The 24,716-nt window shown below is 40.1% G+C and overlaps 2 protein-coding genes across 2 annotated transcripts; one reads left to right on the top strand and one right to left on the bottom strand.

The window, feature by feature from the left end:
- LOC112054578 (transferrin-like) lies at positions 1-24,716 on the bottom strand. The gene is made up of 15 exons (XM_052889833.1): positions 24,474-24,716; positions 20,484-20,574; positions 18,702-18,838; positions 17,727-17,875; positions 16,640-16,784; positions 12,232-12,425; positions 11,491-11,633; positions 10,092-10,261; positions 8,509-8,749; positions 7,741-7,907; positions 6,285-6,427; positions 5,498-5,561; positions 4,516-4,626; positions 2,203-2,344; positions 1-861 (listed from the first exon to the last, which is right to left on the bottom strand). The coding sequence occupies exons 1-15, from the start codon at positions 24,532-24,534 to the stop codon at positions 546-548; spliced, it is 2,274 nt and encodes a 757-aa protein (XP_052745793.1). The 5' UTR covers positions 24,535-24,716; the 3' UTR covers positions 1-545.
- On the top strand, positions 12,652-15,597 carry LOC128199603 (piggyBac transposable element-derived protein 4-like). Its single transcript, XM_052889823.1, has 2 exons — positions 12,652-13,190; positions 13,472-15,597. Exons 1-2 carry the CDS (start codon positions 12,904-12,906, stop codon positions 15,456-15,458), a joined length of 2,274 nt encoding a protein of 757 aa, XP_052745783.1. The 5' UTR covers positions 12,652-12,903; the 3' UTR covers positions 15,459-15,597.

The following is a 24,716-nucleotide window of genomic DNA, read 5'->3' as shown; positions in this document are numbered from 1 at the left end:
ATCTCCTTTTCAACATGGCCGTTTGATGTTTAGGGGTTTAGATCCCGTAAAGTATTATCCCTTCTACCCTTACCTTCTTAGATAAGTTAGCTTGAGTTCTATATTGTATTCTTGCTTAATAAAAAAAACTTGTGCGTTTCGGGACGCTCAATAGAAGCGATTAAACCTGCAACCTTAAAAAGTTATCTCTTCAAAAAAATATATACCTATTCACATCGATCGTTGATCGTTAGATGAGCCTCAGGTTTCGCACATTGATTACGTCATCACTCGTAACACATTTCTCATTATTCATGTTGTGGCTCGTGTTTTTACACTTCCAAAACACGAAGGCATAATTAAGGGATTAAAATAAAAAAAAAAAACAGTAAATAGCTTTTCAAGTCCACGTCCACTCACAGCATGCGCTTGTTACGTACTAAGATAAGATGTGCGTGCACGTCTTTGGGTAATGGCCCATCTAACGATTTATATCGATGCCTATACAAAATAAAAGTTAAATTAAAAACTATCACACACAAACATATTACATTACACCAAATTCACTAAAACACATAGCGTGTAATGAAACCCATCACAATCAGAGCGAGAATGGAGACCTTAGAGCTGGCTAAGCCAGGCGCAAAACCGGTGCAAGCATCCAAATGTCTGAAGAGTTCGTTGTAGTTATTCGCTTCCTCGTTCTCGTCGAAGCTGGAAGGTTCTGAGAGACCGTTGGCAGTGTTGAGGAATAGCAGGTCGTTGATGCCGTCGAATGCGGAGTAGATCTTCAGGTTGACGAGCTGGGCAGCGGAGTTGTAACCGAAGTAGAAGTCCAGCGTGTCTAGCAGTGCGTTTAGACTGTTCGTTATTGGGTCGTTCCTGAAATAGAGAGGTTTTTTGTACAGGAGAAACCCAGTCTCTATACTAATTCGGGCCCAAATTATATGAATGGTACAGAGCTGAAAATCTATATGTAGGTACCTCAGACCAATTATAGAAGGACCTGTATCGCACTCATAGTCATAAACAAAATTGTCTGTCATTTTCTGAGGAAAACGAGCTTAGATTTTGTATATATCTTATTCTAAACTAGAAGTTTTTGCCCGTTTTTTTAACAACTCAATTACACAAAAAGGTATTTTTACGGAGCTCTTTAATCGACGAACACGATTACAACTATATAACATCGATTCTACAGACACAGTTTTTATAATCGCATTAGATCGTTGATCATATACTTTGACAGAAAAGTAACGTCTAGCAAGGCAGGTCCTATACAATAATTGGTCTGAGGTAGGTACTTATAATAAATTTGTAGAAAAGTCAATTCTGTGCATGAAATATATTTCAAAAATAACTATCAGGGGGTGATTAGTGATCGATGCTGATGCCAGAAATGCAATCAGTAAAATTTTCGTCTGTCTGTCTGTATGTTCGTTATAGAAACTAAAACTACTCGACGGATTTTAACGAAACTTGGTACTATTATTCTTCATACTCCTGGGCTTATAGTATACTTTTTATCACGCTACGATCAATAGGAGCAGAGCAGTGAAGGGAAATGTTGGGAAAACGGGAGAAGTTACTCCATTTTCACAGCGATACTACTGTAAGGGCTGGATTAAACTCACGAGGCCAATTTTCAAAGAAATCTATATTTGCCTAATCAGTTAAATTACTTGTTACTTGTGGGCAATAAATGTCCCTTTGTCATGAAATTCATTGCATCATCTGATTGTAACTGACATGCGACAGTTTTTAAAGGAATTGACATTATCTTTACACATTTAATCAAAATAGGATATTAAATAATGTCAAATCCATATTTAACAATGACATCTCGTTAATTGATTGACTTTGACATTGACAGCCCGCGTTTGCAAAGATAACTGACAATCTGTGAAATACGCATTAAAGAGGATATACAAATCAGACATGTATTTGCAAAGCACGGTGTGAAAATAATGAAATCTAATCTAAATATTTCGGCTAAAATCCTAATCTAGTAAAATATACAAGATTTTAAGTAGGTACAGTTTTCATTCCTGTATCGTTCTGAAAAGTCCCAATTTCAACTTGGTACCTCGCATTCTCAAAATAAAGAGTTGAGAAACAGACGAACAACAAAGTGAACGTAGAATAGTTCCGTTTTTTCTTTTTAAGGTACAGAATCCTATAAAGACATAATTATCATCGTTCCTCATCTTCCACCATCCTCACCTTCGCGCCAGCACCTCGGAGTCCACGACCGACGCCAGCAGGCAGTTGGTGTCGTTGACGATGCCGGTGGTGAGAGCTAGCGTGTTGTTCCTACACAGCCCCCGCACCGCCGTCTCGGGGAGGTTGGCTGCTTGCAGAAACTCTGGAATGGTAATCAAGAAACTTAAATAATAAATTACTAATTCTTAAACCTACTAAAATTTACCAAGCAAATTAACCCATATTAAGCTCACCGTTAAGGGGTGTAAGGGGGAGGCTAGTACCAGTCAGTCTCCCCAACTGCCAACCTCACCTGCTCGTGGTGCACCCTGCAGATGGACCGACGAGGCTCTGGCGACCGAATAATGGCGGTATATCCATTCCCACAGGCTAGATTACGAAATGCCTCAGGCGGGTGTCGGGCAGCAGCGACACCGGCGCGAGTAATCTAGCACTGCGCTGACCAACCCGCATGCCCAGCGTGGTCAGTACTGGGCAAAACTTAGTATGGACTACAAAAACATAACACAGCCCCTAGTCCCCGGCAGCCCCGTTATTCCTGGCTCTGGCAGAGGTTACGATAACGGCGGGGCAAGGGGTGTTAAGAATCTCCGGCAGATAGGCCGACCCCCCACCAAGTGGACTGACGACATCAAGCGAGTCGCTGGGATTCGCTGGATGCAGGCGGCTCAGTATCGTGATGTTTGGAAGTCCCTACAAAAGGCCTATGTCCTGCAGTGGACGTCCATCGGCTGATATGATGAAGCTCACCGTTGAGCACGAGTCTCCTCTCACAATCAGAGGAATTAGGCTAACAGTCCATCAGGCTGACCCTCAGACCAACTATTGTATAGGACCTGCCTCGCTAGATGTTACTTTTCCGTCAAAGTATATGATCAATGATCTAATGCGATTATAAAAGCTGTCTCTATAGAATCGATGTTAAATAGTTGTAATCGTGTTCGCCGGTTAAAGTGCCCGTAAAAATACCTTTTTGTGTAGTTGAATGGTGTAAAAAACGGATAAAAACTTCTAGTTTAGTATAAGATATATACCAAATCTAAGCTCGTTTTCCTCAGAAAATGACAGATAATTTTGTTTGTGACTACGAGTGCGATACAGGTCCTTCTATAATTGGTCTGAGGGCTGACCCAATGCAGATAGGCAATCTCTGGGCAGGTTTCCTCCCGAAGTTATTCCTTCACCGTTTGAGATACGTGATATTTAGTTTCTTAAATAAGGTAGTTGACTCTTAACAATAAAAAAAAATAATAGTTTCGTGTAATACATGGAATAAGGGTCCGAAATATATCGATATAAATTAAAAAAATTAAAGATTTCTTATAAAATTTAATTTGAATATCACGTATTTTGTCAAAAACAACGCTGTCGTCCATTTTGTGATGTCATTTCACAACATGCACATATTGGAGATGCATGCCCCGGACTGGATTCGACCCTCGCCCGAATCGAAGAGGTCATCCGTTATATCCACTAGGATATTCACGGGTTAAGTATGGATTAGATTAATAAATTAGTGTAATAAAAGTAAATGGGAGCCGTGATAGCCCAGCGGATATAACTTCTGCCACCGATTCAAGAAGGCGTAGGGTAGAAACCGGTCCGGGGCATGCAACTCCAAATTTTCAATTGTGTGCATTTTAAGAAATTAAACATCACGTGTCTCAAACGGTAAAGGAAAACATCGTGAGGAAACCTGCATACCAGAGAACTTTCTTAATTCTCTGCGTGTGTCAAGTCTGTCAATCCGCATTGGGCCAGCGTGGTGGACGAAGGCCTAACCCCTCTCATTCTGAGAGGAGACTCGCGCTCAGCATTGTGCCGAATATGGGTTGATGATGATGATCTTGATATTATAACTTTGCTTCTACAGTGGAAAGCTGGTCAGAAAACAAATATTTTATATAATAATTGACGAAGCAATCCACTGATACTGCGTCATCACTTATCATCAGGTGATAAGGGCTACCACATAAGCGACCTGGTTCCCTCAAAAATGGGGCGGACCCTATTGTGGGACGCTACATGCGTGACAGATTAGCACCGTGACATATCAGGAAGACAGAATCAAGAAAAGAAAATGGCACAAGTCTCTTACTGAAAGTTAGGTTAGGTTATTTGTTCTCTTTGCCGTGGAGACCCTTGGGCCATAAAATCGCAGTGCCAAAAATGTTCTCCGAATCCATTCTCCACAGCTGGTTGCTTCAGGATCAGCCTGGCTGTCCAGCGCGGAAATGCAGCCAGTATTTTTGCCACCATTCCACGTGGGCATGATTTGTATAGTTATTAGCTAGCGTAAAAGTATATATTCACGTCTCATATTCCGCATCTCGACAAAGGCGACATGGTTCTCCGGGTCAGCGAGACACTGCACCGTGCCGTTGTTGCCGTAGAACAGGTTCGTGTGGTTGTACGCGCACGTGACTGCAAACAGAGAGATTCAACTCTAAATATGTAAAGAGAGAGAGTTAAGATAGATATTGAAGTCTAAAAGAGAAGTTCTGCAGGTCTCGGATGCGCGCCGTCTCAGATCAGCCTTATTATTTGAATGGTACACCGAGATACCTATTAAACCTTCAGATATCTCATGAAGACAAAGACATATTATATAACTTGTTTTTTTTTTACTATTTAGTTTTTTCTTTTAATTTTTGATTACATAGTTTTAGATACATAAAGCAAAAAAAATTAAATTACATATTTAATTTTTTTTTTTATAATTAAGTTGTAAAATTTAAGTATTTTGTTTTGTAACATTATTAGATGAAAGTGGTTTTGCAAGCAATGTTTGCTTTAATATGATTTTGCATACGCTAAGCATGTTAGTTCATAAGTTGATTTTTTGTATGTGTAAAAATATGAAAAGCTAGCAAACTTAATAAATAAATAAATAAATATTGTCGATGCATTGAAAATGTCGCTGTCTTTTGTCTCCTAAAAGAGAGCGCTATATTTTCGATTCTGCCACTATTGGTCGACAATATGACGTCTGTTTCTCCTACCTCCTAAGGCCTACAGAAGAGAGATTAAAGATAAATTATGAGTGAGTTACAGGAGTGAGATTATAGTCAAATTATGTCCAAAAAATTACCCACTAACCTAACCTAATCCTAATGTTTAATTAACATTATAAAAAAACCTAACCTTTGAATGAACGAAAATAATGAAACCCAGAGCAATGTGTTTTATTTAATTCAAATGTTTTAAATAACATAATATATACGATAATTAAAAATAACTTAAAGAAAACTCGCCCACTATGATACAGAGATTAAATATCGCATATAATACTTACAGTTTTCGCCCACCACGCTAACCGACGGTCTGCAGACAGTGCACAAGCTCGTTGCGTTCCACGACTGGAAAATAAATTTTCACTTTCATTATGTTTTAACACAACGATATCTCTTTATCTATATATAAATAAGTAATTAAATAAATAAATATACTTATACAATACACATCACTATCTAGCCCCAAAGTAAGCATACAAAGTAGCTTGTGTTATGGGTGCTAAGACAATTGATATTATAATATTAATATACATTTATATACTACATATAAATACTTATATAATGTATAAATACACACAGACACTGGAAAACACCCATGCTCATCACACAAATATTTTCCAGTTGTGGGAAACGATATACATAATATGTGAATGAATGTAGTCACTCACGCCATGCACTGCACTCTAGTTAGGGTTGCCAGGCCATAAAATGCAAAGGCCGGACTTCGCACTATATAAGGCCGGACATGTTCTTTTTTATTGTCAAACTTGTTGTTTTTACAGCTGGGCTGTTGAAAAAAGTATTTATACGTGATGTAAAGTGAGGATGAGATCGAAGATATATGCATATTCGATATTTATTAAAAGATGGACATAATATTTATAACAAAAAAACTTGTTTACGAATTTGAAATGTTTATTAAGTTAGCGAGAATCGCCACTCTGACAAAAAGCCTGACAAAAGCCGGACAGGCCGAACATGTACATATTTGGCCGGACGCGACCGCAAAAAGCAAAACATGTCCGGCTAAAGCCGGACACCTGGCAAGCCTAACTCTAGTATACTCACAGAGTCGCCGAGCGCGTGCGAGTTGGCCAGGGCGCCGGGCGCGCACGCGCTGTCGAACAGCTCGCCCACTGCTTGCGCGTAGTCGCACTGCGATTTGCTGATCACGCCGTTGTCTTGCGCCGCGCGCACGAATGCCATGTACGCTGAGCAAAATATTTTAGGTATTAAACTAATGAGTTATAAATAAAGAGAGTAGATGAATAAAGAGAGATAGCTGAAAGTACAAATTTTTAAAAAAAAATTAAAACAAAGCGCCATCTATGCGCCCCAGGCATAACTACATCGCAATAGGTTCTTGAAGTGTACAAAAAGGGATTGTTTCAAAGTTCTCTAAAAACGCCATCTATTGGTAGTTTAAAATAACAAATACTGCTTCTTTATAGATGGCAGAACGCATCACCCGATTACCACTTTCGTAGCACATTCACCAACTTACTACTCCTCAAGTCAAATTATGAAGAAGTTTTACTTCAAAAAATAATAATTTATTTATTTTTTATTTAATACACTTTATTTGTACACCACAAAAATAAAAGAAAACAAGCAAAACAGAAACACAAGAAAAAGTAGAATACAAAAGGCGGCCTTATCGCTTAGTAGCGATCTCTTCCAGGCAACCTTAGGCTTAGGAACTTATTATATAATATATATAATAATAAACTCATAGACAGGTACCATATTTTCTTTATTAATCTATAGCTGTAATTTGGTGAAAAGTTAGTTGTAAATTCCAAGTAACTCTGTATCATCGAGGAAATCTAGATTCATACGTTTTATACACGTTTTTGCAATAGTGGGTTAAAAATAACCACCAAATTCTATATTTAACAAACATTGCATTTAATTGTAAACTCTGAATAGCAACATATCTTTTAACAAAGTTTGTGTGTGTGTATGTAAGTATGTTTGTCCCTCCTATACGCTGCGGCTACTAAAGCGAATTGACTGAAAATTTAAATGGACACGGATTTTACTCTGGATGAACACATAGGCTACTTTGCATCCCGGAGAAATCGATGGTCCCCGCGGGATTTGGGAAAAACTGAATTCCACGCGGGACGAAGTCGCTAGTAAGTATAATCAATTGAGGGGGGGGGGGGGGTTGGGGTTTGATAAACTTATTTTAGCAGACTCAGAAGTGGATTACGAAAATAAGAAAAGCAATGTCGAACAAAGGTTATGGTTATTCACAACATTTGTTAGGGCAACTTAATTAACAAATCAAACTGTAACCAAAATAAGACCCTAGAGTGGCAGAGAATGACCTTGAGTGGAGTCACGCACTTGTGAAAGTTGAGTGTAGGGTTAAGGCGCCTTTGACAGTTAACTAACACTCCCCTTTTCCACTCAAGTCATTTGAGGGAACGACTTGCGACTTATATCGCAAGTCGTTCCCTCCAACTGACCGCTACCCCTCTCCAACTCCCCACTCTTTACGGAACTTTCCTACACTTACCTATGCCTCCAAACTCGGGGAAGCAAGCTCTCTTCCCCCGAAGGTTCTCAAAGCGTGTTATGTCGCTCTGCGCGGAGGTCTCTTTGACGAGGGCGGCGACGCGGGAGAAGGACTCAGGGTTGCTGCGAGAGTTCTGCACCAGCTTCACTGCTGTCAGGCGGTAGTGTCTGCAACAAGGAAGCTTTGCTGTGTGAAATCCTTATCTACTCAGACCAATTATTGTATAGGACCTGCCTCGCTAGACGTATATGATCAACGATCTAATGCGATTATAAAAAATGTCTCTATATAATCGATGTTAAATAGTTGTAACCGTGTTCGTCGGTTAAAGAGTTCCATAAAAATACTTTTCTGTATAATTGAATGGTGTAAAAAACGGGCAAAAACTTCTAGTTTAGTATTAGATATACATCAAATCTAAGCTCGTTTTCCTCAGAAAATGACAGACAATTTTGTTCGTGACTATAAGTGCGATACAGGTCCTTCTATAATTGGTCTGAGCTTATCTATAATAATATTATAAATGCGAAAGTATGTCTGTCTGTTTCCGTATCACGAATAAACGGCTAAACCGATCAAAATGAATTTAGGTATAATGGTAAATGGGACCTTGGAGCAAAATATAGAGTACTTTTTGACTCTAATATAAAAATAAAATGATGATGACGATGACGAGATGACGAGATGACGAGATGACGAGATGACGAGATGACGAGATGACGAGATGACGATGACGATGACGATGTCGATGATGATGATGATACTCACTGTCTAGACAAGTATCCATAATTAGAACGCGAAGCAATGAAGTCAGCGTTGTTATTCCGTATGTCATCCAAGCATTCGAAGGTGTTGGTCCGTTGTTGGCACGAGATGATCGGCTCCAGCCCCAGGGTGAAGGCGGAGTTCCTCACCCACGTGCACTTGGCCTGTTCCTGGGCGGACCTGGTGCACCAGCGGTGGACTGGGGTGCAGGAGGAGGAGGCTTCCACTCTTGTGAAGTTACGAACTGGAAATCACAAAGGTTTTGTTGCTGGCACAGAGTAACCAGAGAGAGCCTTTACAAACTGCGTACTGGAGCCCTCAGACCAAATATTGTATAGGACCTGCCTCGCTAGACGTTACTTTTCTGTCAAAGTATATGATCAACGATCTAATGCGATTATAAAAACTGTCTCTATAAAAACGATGTTAAATAGTTGTAATCGTGTACGTCTGTTAAAGAGCTCTGTAAAAATACCTTTCTGTGTAATTAAATTGTGTAAAATACAGGCAAAAAATAAGATATATACTTAATCTAAGCTCGTTTTGCTCTGAAAATGACAGACAATTTTGTTCGTGACTATGAGTGCGATACAGGTCCTTCTATAATTGGTCTGAGACTGAAGCCGGTGCAACCCATAAAAAAAACAAACGTCACGCATCTCCTTGGCATACACAAACTTTTTTCAAAATTTGTATTTCAAAATTTAACACTAACAACAATTACATAAATTAATATAATAACCAATAAAAAAAATACTCTATCATATTTCTTTAGTTTTTGTGAACAGATTTTAAAATATTTAAAAACGTAAACGCCATTTTTCTTGAATAATATTAAAAATTACTGATGCGACGGTTCGTATCGTACTAACAAGAGAACGTATTCGTTTTTGAATTTCGTATCCGTGAAGAGTACGACACCACCGTGTTCCGTACGCTACATCTGTATATTATTGATTAATCTGTGGTTGCTGGTTGTTATTTTTTTAACATAGGTACCTACTCATACATCATTATACTATCCTCTTTATTCTGAATTGGTCGAAGTTCCGGTTATGAGTATGTTTCAAATCTCGCGAGATAGATTATAATCTATATATCTGTGTCTATGTAATTTACTGTTTTTTTATGATAATATTATTTGCCTCGTTTAAGTTGTTTTTTACTTCTATAACTACCATTTTTTTTAAATACGCGAATAGTGAAATCACGAATAAAGGAAGCGTGAATGAGTACACACTCTCCTGAAGAGTTGTGATAGTCAAGTGGATATGACCTCTGCCTTCAATTAGGAGGGCGTAGATTTGAATCTGGTCCAAAACATGCACCCCTAACTTTCAGTAATGTGCATTTTAAGAAATTAAATATCACATGTCTCAAAAGGTGAAGGAAAACATCGTGAGAAAACCTGCATACCAGAAAAATTTATCAATTCTCTACGTGTGAGAAGTCTGCTGTCTGCCAATCCGCATTGGGCCAGCGTAGTGGACTATTAGCCTAACCCCTCTCATTCTGCTGCTGTTCGCTGAACAGCACAACAGATCGGCTTTCTAGCCGAAAATGGGTTGTTGGCAAATTGTACTCACTTCCTTGGGTATACTCCAGGGGCGTGGGTGGGTTCTCCAGGAAGACGACCAGCGCGTTGGTGCCGCCCACCAGAGCGCCGAACAGGGCGGACTGCCAGGAGAAGCCGCCGGGGTCCACGCCGTTGGGCCAGAAGCTCTGCAGGCTGCTCTGGACGGCAGATGCTTGTGGACTGAAATAAACACCTGGTTATTCAGTGGTTTTTTATTCAGTTACAAGTTAACCTTCACAAAGGCTCTGAGTCACAAAGCGGGCGATGAAACGAGCATTGCTCTGAATATTTCTGTGTGATACGAGTAGAATCAGAAGAGATTCGCAGAAAAACAAAAGTCACCGACAAAGCTCGACGAGTCGCGAAGCTGAAGTGGTAATGGGCGAGGTACATAGTTCGAAGAGCCGATGGACGTTGGGGTCCTTAGGTGCTAGACTGGCGAACCTGCAGTAGAAAGCATTGGTCGACCCCCACTAGGTGAACTGACGACATCAAATGAGTCGCAGGGATTCGCTGGATGCAGGCAGCTCAGGATCGTGATGTTTGGAAGTCCCTGCAAAAGGCCCATGTCCCGCAGTGGATGTCCATCGGCTGATAGGATATTGATGGACGTTTTGGGATGTTAGATGGGATCGTACGTGCGGAGGTGAGGCTGGTCTACTACACAGACCTCGTCTCTTCGGAGGCAAACATTCAACAGCTACACGGTACTTCAAGGTTTGCGCACCAGTGGCATAGGAGACGACGTGATTTGAAGCGCATTGATGCCAGTGATGGATATGTCGTGTAGTGCTGTCATAGCCCCAGAAGGGGGAGAAGGATGACGAGTAAATAACTTGTAAGGAGTCAAGAAGTATGCCCCTATACCACGCGTCTTCGTGTGCTACTAGGCCGTGTCTGGTTATTGCTCGCGCTCCCACGATTCGGCCCGAATGACCTTGAGGTCAAGGAACAATGGAAAGTGGTAGGTTGTCACCGGATGTTAATGTTAGAGGACTTACTTGGAAGATGTTTAGTTCATTCCAACAAAGCCTCTGACGATTTATACGAGGCAGGGTCGATGCGTGCCACCTCAGGCAATTTAAATAACATGAGAATATTAGGCAGGGTACGGAAATCACACGATCAATCACCACACTGCCACAATTCAGGAGGCCCAGTTGCTAGCGCTGACTACCTCAGGCGCCTGAGTCATCGAATTACGACGTTTTTACCTGTATGAGCTCGAGGAAAGGCAACATTCTCGCAGCCCCGCAACCCGCGCAAATTAAACCCGCAGAACTATGTGAAAGGAGAGTCGTTCTTGTCGCGTTACACATATATTTCCAGGCTCTTAAAATCACAATACCAACTACGATAGAGAGGTCCCCAAAAAGTCCCGCGTGCCAAGAATCAGCTCAAGAACTCACGCAGAAGCGACGATGGCACCCCAGGGTTGTCTGACGAAGGCGCATGGTGCAGTGGTAGACGCCAGCAGCTCAGAAGTGAGGACCCTCAAGGAGTTGTCTTCACAAAGAAGCGCGTATGATGTTGCCAGCTCGGGACTGCGGATCTGCAAAACCAAAAAAGTGCATGTTGAGTCATCACTATCAGACTATTTTAATAACCCAAAATAGCACCAGACCTTCTTCTTCATAAGAGAAAATATAGAGCATAGGCCCACCACGTTGCTTAGATCTAAGCTTATGTTTTGACTCTTTAACAATTATTAAAAGATGACAATGACGATGACCGGGAATTTCTACGTGCCAAGGGGTTTAACATCTCTACGTTGACGTAAATTTCGCAGCCCGCAATGTTGGATAGTATATCTATCCAACATTGCGGGCTGCGAATTTTTACTGGAAATCAAAACATAAAAACTCAATCAAAGACACTAAGTTCGAAGTCACCAGTGGACTAACGAGGGAGAACTCGATCAGAACTCATTAGCGCTTAGATGTGGCAGTTGTTTATTGTATTTGTTGCAGTTACCGCGACAATAATGATAACAAGTACAATAACTAAAAACTAACAATAAAGTACTCCTGGACGTGCTGCCAAAAGAAGTACGTGGCGGTGCCGTTGTTGTTGTTGACTATACTCTGCCAGGATATGTATGTTATTGTCAAAGAAAACAACAACAATGAATAATGTAACAAAGTACTCACATTGAAGTACTCCCGCACGTGTTGCCAAGCAACGTACGCGACAGTGCCGTTGTTGTTGTTGACGAGACACTGCAGCGCCTGGATGTGTCTGTTGTTGTTGTTAACTCCGGACACAGAGATGCCCATGTCGATGTTGTACTGAGTGCAGTTGGTGTTCTCTCCGCAGAGCGAGCACAGCGATGGGAAACGGCGTTCTGTGGGTGAGGCAAATGTAATTATTGTTAAAAATGGGAACATACATAATTATACTGTTCTAGCAGTTCTAGCATAAAAATTCAAAATTCGTTTATTTCAAGTAGGCTCAGTTTACAAGCACTTTTGATACGTCAGTTGACTATTTGTAAAGATTCTAGCGCCGGTTCGGAAAGCAGGTTCTGCTGTAAAGAAACCGATCAGAAAATTCACAAGTTGCTCTTTTTAACACATTTAGTGCTCACTACTCGGATCCGAGTTGGGAGGGGGGATAGTAGCGGTGCCGCGCACTCGGATCCGAGTGACCGGCCTGTGCATTTTGTAGTAGTCAGTAAGCCGCCGGCGTTTGAGGTGAGTTTATGTTGGTTTGCGCGACCGCTCTGAAACATATTCAACTTACGAAAACGCGTATTGGTTTCATTATAACAGTGTAATTGTGACTTTTACACACGATCGTATCAAAGCTATTTTTGCACTAAAATGGACAATAAGGCTGGACCGTCTGGAAGTAAATCTACGAGTAGTTCTAGAAAAAAGCGTCGGCAAAGTGATGACTATGAGTCTGACTATAGTGATGAGGATGTGTATTCTCAAAGAGCTGATGAAGACTCTTCAAGTTCAGAGGACTCTTCTAGTTGCGGCAGTGATGATAGTATCTTTGATACTAGACTGAAGCAAAAGACGACCAGCCGTGTACCACCAGCTCAACCTTCAAGGTCATCTGCCCCAAAGACGACAAGCCATATACCACTAGCTCAACCTTCAAGGTATGACTAACTAATGATGTTATGAACGCATGACAATAAATATTTGAAAACAATGTGGAAAATGAAATCTCCGAGTGGGAATCGAACCCGTTCCTTCAGGATTCCATCCTTGACACTTTAATCACTAAGCCTCAAAAGCCAAATTCCTCATTGCTTTGAACCGTCTCAAAGAGGTGTAGTTACCATCAAAAAATGCTTAAAAATATTTATTATGAAATTAAATTGATTGAACTCAATAATAACAGTAAATTGTACTTAATTCCATTTAATTTTATTTAAAGGTCACCTGCCTCAAAGACAGTCAGCTGTGTACCACCACCTCAACCTTCAAGTTCATCTGCATCAAAACGTGGTTTATGTGAGTCAGATGGAAGGGCTATCATTCAATGTAAGCGATTAAGACCTTCATTTAGGGATGGCCCCACGCGTAATAATTCTACTCAATCGTTGAAGTTACCAGATCTAAATAGTTCCTCAGCATCGAAGTCAGCGCCTCGACTACTGGAATTTGATGGAGACGGTAGCTTTGAATTCAATTCTGAAATTGACTGCCGTCCTACATCGCCGAATATCGTACAGGACTATGGAGATTTTTTGCCGGATATACCAATTAACCCTACCAGTTCAACACCTAGCGTATCTCTTCTGAGATCCGATGCGATCACCCCCAACCTTTCGCCAGAACGTGATGACGTCTCTCCATCAATTATGGCTGTTCGGAGATCTGGAAGTCGTACTCCAGACTTACCCGATGATTTTTATCTATCACCCAATAACTCACCCTCTGGTCAAGGAGCCACTACCACCTGGAGCAGTGATCCAAGCTCCATGAAAAGCTTAGAGTTTACTAAGGAACAGGAACTCTTAGTGCCGCCTCCAACTGATCCTTACGAAGCATTCCGACTAATGATTGATGACGAGTTGTTAGATCTTATAGTTCGCGAGACCAACGCGAACGCAATAAGAGTCGGTAATGCACAAAACGTCAAACAAAACTCCAGAATAAAATCTTGGAAAGATTTAACAAAGGAAGAACTGCTGACATTTTTAGGACTCCTTCTTCACACAGGAACAATTCGACTAAACCGTTTAAGTGATTATTGGAAACGACACTATTTGTTTAATATTCCATGCTTCGGACAATTCATGTCACGAAATCGTTTTTTACTTATTTTACGATGCCTACACTTTACGTCTGTAACCAGTGAAGAAGACCGTCTCAATAAAATCCGACCATTCATGGATCATTTTAACAATAAAATGAAAACTATTTACTGTCCAGGTAAAGAGCTATCATTGGATGAGTCCATGGTATTGTGGCGCGGTCGGTTGCTGTTCCGACAATATATAAAAAACAAACGGCATAAATATGGCATTAAACTCTATGTTTTAGCAGAACCAGATGGTACGGTCTTGAAATTTCAAGTTTACGCCGGTGCTAATGATGAGACATCAGGGCAAGGACATAGTAGTAAGATTGTCTTCAAACTACTAGAAGAGAGACTGGACTGTGGCCATCATGTATACATGGATAATTATTATAATTCTTATGGCCTGGCTGTGAAATTGCTAGATCGACAGACATACTGCACAGGAACGTTAAGAAAAAACAGGAAAGATAATCCCGTCGAAATTGGCTCTGTTTCACTGGAAAAGGGAGAAAACAAATCCTTGTTCTTGAACGGCGTTCATGTCGGAAAATGGAGGGATAAGCGATACGTTCTGTATATTTCTACAGAACACGGTAGTGAGATGATGGAGACTACTTCCAAAAGAGGATCTATAGTAGTGAAACCAATGGCAATCGTTCATTACAATAATTTTATGTCGGGTGTTGATCTTCAAGATCAGATGTTGGCATACTATCCAGTCCAAAGGAAGACGCTGCGTTGGTACAAGAAGCTGTTTGTGCATATGCTGCAAATGAGCCTTACTAATGCATTGCACTTGTACAATACATTTTCGGCGAATGACAAATTAAATCTATATGATTTCCGTATGAAGATACTGGAGAAGCTTTTACCTGATCCTAATGATGTAAATCGACGCAATGTTTTGAAAGTGAAACACGAACTCACAAAAATAGAAAAGACCCGGACGAGAGTTAAGACAGTAGGAAGAGTCACGAAACAAACTATCGAAGTGGTCCGAAAAGAATGCAAAGGTTGCAAATCACAGAAAAAAAGGGTGCAAACAATTTATGAATGTAAGCAATGTGAAGGTTCTCCAGGTTTCTGTACAAAATGTTTCTGCCTAGCACATTCATAATTGTTTTCATTAAATTTTATTGTTTTGTTACCTATGTGGTTAAAATTTTCAGAATATTTTTTATTCCTTTGTACCTTTATGTGAGTGACTCACCTTTATTCTGTGACAAGTTTTCAATTAAACTTATAATTATTACGTACTGATACTTTTGATTGTATGGCTTTGATTTGATTTTTGATAAATATTATTGTATCGCTCAGATTTATGAATGTCTTCCTCAATAAATAATTATTCAAATGCGCATTATATTTTATTTACTATCTATATCCCTATGTTACTTAGGGATAATATAGCATTTAAAATGTAAAAGAATTATCGAAATCTGTGGAGTAGTTCCATTCCAACCATTGCTGTCCCTTACGCTCGGATCCGAGTGACCGGCACCTGGCGCGCTATGTGCCTAACACTCGGATCCGAAAAAGGTTATTTTTTATTAAAAAAATAATAATAACAATATACTTTCATCCATATTTTTAAACATACCTATATACTTAATCAAAATACGCCTTAAAAAAATTTGGTTTCTGCCTAATTATTTTAATAATATCTTAAGCAGTGAATGTGTTAAAAAAATAATTCAGTATTATAATTTACAATTGATGACAACATTACAATTTCTTATAATTTTACTTCCTATGTGAAGGTGGAAGCAATGGCACCTTTATCATTAAGGAACTCATCAATGGTGTAGTAACCTCGACTAAGTAAACGTTTTAACACATTGCTTAAAGATATGCATTGGCAGGTCCATCCATAAGTCCCGTTACTGTGGGAATACAAGGATAAATAGTATCCTATCATCATCATCATCATCATCATGAACAACCCAAATTCTGTTTACTGTTAAGCACGAATTTCCTGTCAGAATGAGAGGGGTTAAGCTAATAGTCCACAACGCTGGTCCAATGCGGATTGGCAGACTTCACATACAAAGTGAATTAAGAAAATTGTCAGGTATGCAGGTTTCTTCGTGATGTTTTTCCTTCACCGTTTAAAACACTTTAAAAATGTGCTATAACACTCACAAATAACGTGGTTATTGGTAAATGAATTTTCAAAATCGGTTAAGTAGATCCAAAGATTACCCCCTCACCCTCACAAACTCTCTTTAAATTATTAGTATAGATATTAATTTATTAGAATTAGAGAGGCAGTCAAAAAGACTTTATATTGGAACTCACTAAGGTCAGCATCCACAGTGGTGTTCATACTCCATCGCCCTGGGCGGCAGGCGCTGCCGAAGAACTCTGACAGGGTGGTCACCTCCATCTCCTCAGCTGTCCGGCTGGCGGTGTTGACTCCGGGGCACCGGTCTGTTCGCGCCGCCTGGTCAATACAGAAGAAGAAAACATGTACTTATTGTCAGATAATACGGAACCCACCAGCTCGGTTTTGTCTGCATCACAAGATCGATCATCGATGGATGCCCCACTGGAAGATTCCAGGAGCAGCCGCTAGCGCTGACTAGGCGGCGGCTGAGCCATCTGATTTCAATGCCTATCTACCTATACACGCTCGAGGCAAGGCAACTCTCTTCAAATAGTTCGGATCGTTTCATGGAAGCGACTCCATGGCACAAAGAATGCCTAAGGTTTCCCCGGAAAAGGTACAAGTATATCTGGGTCAGAGAGGCATACTCGTACGTGAGGCACGCACCGGCAATAAATATGCCAGACAACACAGAGATACAATTTTGTTTTTATTTGCATATATGGCGAGCTGTTATACCTAACCATAGTACCCCATGTTAACGAGTAAGCAATAAACAATCTATTGTATCATAATTATTGGTATTTAAAGCTACCGGGGTTAGATACCCATTTAGTCGTAACTTAGCCGCGGAACTCAATACACACATTGTCTTAATTAACTAATATTAAAGTGTATTTTATCTTTTAGTAATAAAATATCTTTTTTTTAAAAAGGGGCTTTCAATAAACCCCATAACAGAGCGTTTGGCTGCTTGTCAGTAAACGATGATGCAGCATACTGTGGAACGCACTTGCCTAGAAGATGTCTAATAACTCTTGACTTAAATATACCCACGTAAGTGGTAAGAAAATCGGGAGCTGAAAGGGCATTCCATAACGCAGTGCGGATAAGGAACATCAACTACGTATGGATGCAGACTTCTGCGATGCCTGGCAGACAGTTGCAGGTAAAAAGAAGAAGGATCAAAAAGTTCCTGGGCGCACTCTCCGATATAAATCCTGTAGAAAACCGACTAACAGGCAACTTTTCGGCGATACATCGAGAAGTAATACTTACAGCTCGCTCAAAAGCCTTTAGAACACGCGGAGACCAACGCAGCTCTGTCTGGTCGAAGCCAGGGTGGCAGTATCTTCCTCCACGCAACCCTTCCAGCCCCCCGGTGTGACTGGCAGGGACTACCGCTACAGCTTCGAAGGCGAAGGGCTCTGAAATCAAACAGTTTTCAAATGATACGTTCTAGATAGAATACAATAATTTAACTTAAGCTGATTTACCCTAATAACTATACAAATCATGCCCACGTGGAATGGTGGCAAGAATACTGGCAGCATTTGCACATTGGACAGCCATGGTAATATTTTGGCTGATGAATCAGCCTTTTGGTAAATTTTTTTGGCACTGCGACTCAATGGTTCAAGAGTCTCCACGGCAAAAGGAATATGTAACTCACTAAACGAGTGAGTCATACTGGTGCTACTTGGTTACGTTCTAGATTAATTCATTCCAATGGTATAAAAAACAGATTCGTAGTGGCTAAAATGGAGAAAGGTAGACCACTCCGATGTCTCCCTGGCGACGAACTAAGTTCAACGCAAGAGAAGTCCTCACCATTCCTATTGACGTTCCTGATGGACGCAATGACTCTGTTCTCGTTGGGCATCTGGTGGGAGAACAGGATCATCTCTTCCTTAGGGAACACTCCGATGTCTAACCTGGTGACGCGCTAACTTCAACGCTATAGTAAGAGAAGTCTCTCACCATTCCGATTGACGTTCCTGATGGACGCAATGACTCTGTTCTCGTTGGGCACCTGGTGGGAGACCAGAATCATCTCCTCCTCCGATGTGTCCCTGGCGACGAACTAAGTTCCACGCAAGAGAAGTCCTCACCACTCCTATTGACATTCCTGATGGACGCAATGACTCTGTTCTTGTTGGGTGGGAGAGCAGGATCATCTCTTCCTCAGGGAACACTCCGATGTCTACCTGGCGACGCACTAAGTTCAACGCTATAGCAAGAGAAGTATCTCACCATTCCTATTGACGTTCCTGATGGACGCAATGACTCTGTTTTCGTTGGGCATCTGGTGGGAGAGGAGGATCATCTCCTCCTCAGAGAACACTCCAATGTCTCGCTGTTGGCGAGCTAAGTTCAACGCGCAGTCGATCCTAGAGCAAGAAAAGATTCTATTTAAGAAAGATCTATTAATATCATAGTTGCTAAGAGTCCCCGAGCCACGAATAAATTTTATGTAAATGTAGCCTGTGGTTATGGTTACCACGGTAGCTGATGCTTCATCATACGCGTCATACACCATATCGTATATTATGTACATTTATTTCGATATAATTTATTCGATTTAAGCCCCAACTAGTTAATCTTTTGGGCTGAATTATGGAATAGGCATTCTAGGTCATTTAGCATGTGGCATGTAGATTCTCTTGTCACGTGATCAAGTTATCGACCGGATCTGTCATTTCCATGTTTCGTTTTAGTTATCGAAACGTTAGCGTTTGTAGACAGGGAATATATGTGCCACATGGCTACAGGTCCTGATAAACACACAACCTCCGTGGCGCAGTGGTATGCGCGGTGGATTTACAAAACGGAGGTCCTGGGTTCGATCCCCGGCTGGGCAGATTGAGATTTTCTTAATTGGTCCAGGTCTGGCTGTTGGGAGGCTTCGGCCGTGGCTAGTTACCACCCTACCGGCAAAATGCCGCCAAGCGATTTAGCGTTCCGGTACGATACCGTGTAGAAATCGAAAGGGGTGTGGATTTTCATCCTCCTCCTTACAAGTTAGCCCGCTTCCATCTAAGAATACATCATCACTTACCATCAGGTGAGATTGTAGTTAAGGGCTAACTTGTAAACAATAAAAAAAAAACCTACTCGTAGATAACTTTTTACCCCGGAGAAAATCAGGACTCCCACGGGGTTTGCGAGAAACTGAATTTCACGGTATAAGAATCGCAGGCCTCTTGTATGGACTTCAAACAGTAATTTCGATACTAATCGATAGTCGATAGGTTCATGCAAGAGACCTATGTCCAGCAGTGGACGTCCATCGGCTGACAATGACGAGCCGCAGGCATTCTTAGTTTTTGGAGTTAAGAATCGATTTTTAATAATATTGCCCCAGTATAAAAATATATGTTCAGTAAAATTAGATGAACGAATGACAGCGTTGCGTTTTTTGTGCGCAACCTATTCTGCGCACCTTTCAAATTGGTGTATACTGCGGGGCAACATACACCTATTTAGACAGTCGATCTGTGTGCCTAGTGGGAGTTTTCAATATTTTCATACTGTTACTATCGCGTTAACGTAAACGCAAATTTATATGGAATTGAAACAGTTGTGCAGTATTTTTTTTCTATTCTTTACAAGTTAGTCCTTGACTATAATCTCACCTGATGGTAAGTGATGATGTAATCTAAGGTGGAAGCGGACTAAATTAGGAGGAGGATGAAAATCCACACTCCTTTCGGTTTCTACACGACATCGTACCGGAACGCTAAATCGCTTGGCGGTACGTCTTTGTCCCCACCAGCTAGACCTGCACCGATTAAAAAATCCTCAATCGGCCCAGCCGGGAATCGAACCCAGGACCTCCGTCATTAAATCCACCGCGCATACCACTGCGTCACGGAGGCCGGTAGTAGTGCCACTAGATGGCGCTGTTTCAATTCCTTAGAAATTCGCGTTTACGTTAACGCGATAGTAACAGTATCAAACAGCCAATAGACCCTCAGACAGAGTAAACTCCATTCGTACGTCGGAGCTGACATACTTTTTTTTAAATTGGCTAACCTGGTCTCGACGCGCCGGCACACAGCAGGGCTGCCACCTCGCTCGATGTTCTGGCAGTCACTCTCCTGTGTCCTAGGCATGCATACTCCGACTGTGGACAACATTTCTTAGTTACATTTTTATCATTATCATCACTAAATATGCCGCCAGTTTTAAATATGCCGCCACGCGATGCTGGAACAACATTCCGCCACCAATTCGCGAGTCTCATACCAAATTTAGTTTCTGTCGGAAATTAAAGAAGTTCATGTTAGTTAGGGAGAAAGAGTTTGAGAATTATGCAGTGGAGGCATCTATTAATTATTTAGTTTGAACTAGGGTAGGTACTTTAGATACAAAAACATTTATAAGTATTACTTATTAGTAAGTAGTCATATTTCTATGTATGTATACAAATTATATATGTTTCTATGGGTATATACAAATATAAGATATATAAGAGCCGTGATAGCCCAGTGGATATGACCTCTGCCTCCGATTCCGGAGGGTGTGGGTTCGAATCTGGTCCGGGGCGTGCACCTCCAACTTTTCAGTTGTGTGCATTTTAAGAAATTAAATATCACGTGTCTCAAACGGTGAAGGAAAAAACATCGTGAGGAAACCTGCACACCAGAAAATTTCTTAATTCTCTGCGTGTGTGAAGTCTGCTAATCCGCATTGGGCCAGCGTGGTGGACTATTGGCCTAACCCCTCTCATTCTGAGAGGAGACTCGAGCTCAGCAGTGAGCCGTATATGGGTTGATAACGACGACGTCGATACAAATATATAATTTTTAATTTTAAGGTTGGTATGTTATATTATTTAGTGTATGTTGGCATTTATCTGTATCTATTTTTTAATTTGTAGGTATTTTGTTCTGTAATTATAACTAGCTGTGACGTCACCAGGGTCTCAGCTTTCAGCGCCGAGCATTGCTTTTTTGCGATGAACGGCTAATGCTGAGCTGTAAACCTTTTCTGTTTGATGTCACAGACAGTCTTAAAATATAGGATGTACTGTTTGTGACACTAAAAATTAATAAACATATTTTCTTTCTCTCTTTCTTTCTTTCTACTAACTAGTCCTGGATTAGTCTAAGCTATGCTTGGACATGCATACCGTTTAGGCAGCCAGAAGCTAATGAGAATAAAATTAACTTATTTTGACAATTTCTTAGCATATTATAAACGTCTATAAAGTGGTAAAAAGAAAATTTGAAAAAATTAATTGTGATTCCTTCCCATGCAAATGCATGCCTTAAAAATAAATTAAATTTTATATTCTTTTAATTCTTAATTTACAGTTTTTTGAATTTTGATTGTAAGTTTAATTATTTTCATAGTTTCACTATCGTTATTCGTATTTAATTTTAATACTATTTAAAATTTAATATGAGATTCTAAAATTTTAACCTGTTTCTATACAAAAAATTCTATAAAGGCCCATTGACATGAAGTATAAGTATATGTAAGTTAACTTTAAGAATATAGATAGTATTAAACGTACATGGTGTCTTTCCGGACGTGTCTTTCATTTATTTCCAACATTACCTAGTCAGCATAACACAGACATATCCAGGACTGCTAGACCACGTTATTCGACTCAGACTAATTACTTATGGACTAGTATCGCACCCAAATTCACAAACAAAATTGTCTGTCATTTTTCGAGGAATACGACCTTACATTTATATTTATAAACAAAACTAGAAGCTGTTGACCGTTTTTTACACCATTCGACTACACAAAAAGGCATATTTACGAAGCTCTTTAACCATCACGATTACAGCTATGAAACATCGATTCTATAGAGATTATCGTCTAGCGAGGTCCATAAGTATTACTCTTAGTTATCCCAAGTCATACACATACGAGTCAATACATGTCTAGTCCTTGTAGTTATTGACTATGTATTGAGTACATTTTTGTAGGACAAGCTGATATCACTGTTATGAATCAAGCTCATGTCATCGAAGTACCGCGTACGGTTATCGTTATCAGTATTGACATAGCTGGGCACCGTTAATCAAATAGTTAACTTCGTTAATCGTTAGTCCGCTACAAAAAAGGTTAGCTTCGTTAAACGTTAAAGCGTTACATGTCGGAAGAATTAACGCAAGTTAACGTTAATCGTTAATCCGTTAATATGACTGGTTAATATTGCATTTTTATATCATTGTGTGAGATCCCCATTGCAAAAATAAAGGTGAGCACTGGGGAAAAGTGCCATAATTTGTTTTAGTTGATTTTTTCTATAATTTTAACATAAATATAGTAATTTGTTGATTTCTTTGAAAAAAAATCTTTCATAATTTCTTACTTGTCTAAACCTGTTAATCACGTCGCGCGGTAAATAGTAAGCATTGGATTAACGATTAACGGACTTCTGCACATTAACGGAAGTTAACGGGTCCGTTAACATTTTTAAAAGTTAACTTAAAAGTTAATCCGTTAATCAAAATGTTAACTTCGTTAATTAACGATTAACGGATTAACGAGTTAATGCCCAGCTATGAGTATTGATCATCCTTATCAGCAACAATTACATCACAACTGGTACGGACTAAATGACTAACTAACTTAGCATAGTAAACCATAAGCTATTGAGGAAAGGAAAGTTAAGAAATTGACTAGGTTTGAATATATTGATTTTATGATGCATTCGGGTAAATAAGCAAAACTAATTTAAAATACATAAAAAGCAAAGATTTGCAAAATAAATAAGATTATAAAATTTAAAATCTTTTATAGTAATTAGATGAAATTTCATACAGTTTTAGCTTCCCTACATTAAATGTGATATTTTTAAAACATGAACTATAAACATAAACGCACAAAATACGTGAATAATACATATCCCATAGCTTTCCTCGATAAATGGGCTTTGTATCATTGAAAACATTTTTCAAACTGGACCAGTAGTTCCAGAAATTGGCGCGTTCAACCCAACAAACAAACTCTTCAGATTTATAATATTAGTATAGATTTCGTGCCAAAACATTTGCTTATCTTTGCCGCGAAGGCAGTTACTAGCCAAAACCAAAAGTACCGGTACGTTATTATGAAAATCATAAATGTAAAATTGACCTAATTGAAAAACATCTCGGTTATAAACATGGTATTCGTTTAAAAGTTAAACAAAGTACGTCTTCATTTAAGAAGACCTCACCAATTTAGCTAGCAACACATCAAATATCGAATTACATGATGCAATTCAAACCATAAAGATTAGTTTAAGGCATGTTTCACCACATACAGATAAGTATCCGATATTCATTCTGATTGTGTAAGTGCCGTAGGCTCCTTAAATGGGACCTCAGCGGCGTCACCAGGGGTTATTGGGCGAGCACAGAAGCATTGCCTGATGGAGCTTGAAGACCGAAGCAGATAGATAGGCAAAACGACTCTTTAAGGGCGTCTATTCTGAGATCTTGGCTTAGAGAGCCGTTCTAGAAGGGCCAGTGTATAAACCCCGACCACAGCGAAGCGTGAGTTACAAAACCCACATCCGGATGACATTAAACATCGTGGAGAGTATCCAATGGCTTTTGAAAGTCTTTGTCACTTGATATAAAGTAAGAAAGTGACAAAAACGTTTAGACTATCCAGCACTTGTCGCAAGGTTTTATTTATTCGATGACTTTACCCGACTTTCGACTGCGATATCATCTGATGATAAGTCTAAGTTAGGCATTAGGTAGTGGCTAGTTACCACCCAGGATACCGACAAACAGTGTTAGAAGTCCATGCAATACCGTTGTGTTTGGAAGTCCATGCGTCATTGTCATCACCATTAACAGCTGGTGGATCCACTGCTGGACGTACCAGCCGGTGGACGTCCACTGCTGGACGTACCGGATAGAATAAACTTGTGCCTCTTCTAAGTAAACACGCTTCCATCTTAGACTGCATCATCACTTAACAACAGTTGTGATCGCAGACAATGGCTAACTAGTCAAAGAATAAAAAGTACTAATCTATACTAAAGTTATTACATAACATCAGACTCACTCTCTTGCCCATTGGCCCATCCAATCAAGAAGACAGCAACAAAAACTCCTCTGAAACCCATTTCGGCACTATTACAACACTTACAACACTAAACGGGACGCAAAATCCCGAAACCACACCCTTCACAGACCGCGGTACTGAGCAAAGCGTTCGATACGCTGTCTCATATAAAAATGTATATTTAACCGGCATTCACCGTATGCCGGGGACTGTTATCAACGATTTCAAAATTCAGTGTAAAGG

Source organism: Bicyclus anynana, chromosome 26 (genome assembly GCF_947172395.1).
Source record: "Bicyclus anynana chromosome 26, ilBicAnyn1.1, whole genome shotgun sequence".
Classification (NCBI taxonomy): Eukaryota; Metazoa; Arthropoda; class Insecta; order Lepidoptera; family Nymphalidae; genus Bicyclus; species Bicyclus anynana.
The sequence above is the reverse complement of the archived record's forward strand: the minus strand, read 5'-3'. Positions and strand labels throughout refer to the sequence as shown.

What these genes read in the sequence shown, in the direction of transcription:
- LOC112054578 (XM_052889833.1), bottom strand. Translation starts at nt 24,534, where the DNA reads ATGGGTTTCAGAGGAGTTTTTGTTGCTGTCTTCTTGATTGGATGGGCC. An exon ending in CCTGGAGTATACCCAAGGAA is followed by an intron (nt 8,750 to 10,091) that starts GTGAGTACAATT and finishes TGTGATTTCCAG; the next exon opens with TTCGTAACTTCACAAGAGTG. An exon ending in CGCACGCGCTCGGCGACTCT is followed by an intron (nt 5,562 to 6,284) that starts GTGAGTATACTA and finishes TTTATTTTCCAG; the next exon opens with TCGTGGAACGCAACGAGCTT.
- LOC128199603 (XM_052889823.1), top strand. Translation starts at nt 12,904, where the DNA reads ATGGACAATAAGGCTGGACCGTCTGGAAGTAAATCTACGAGTAGTTCT. An exon ending in CCACTAGCTCAACCTTCAAG is followed by an intron (nt 13,191 to 13,471) that starts GTATGACTAACT and finishes TTTTATTTAAAG; the next exon opens with GTCACCTGCCTCAAAGACAG.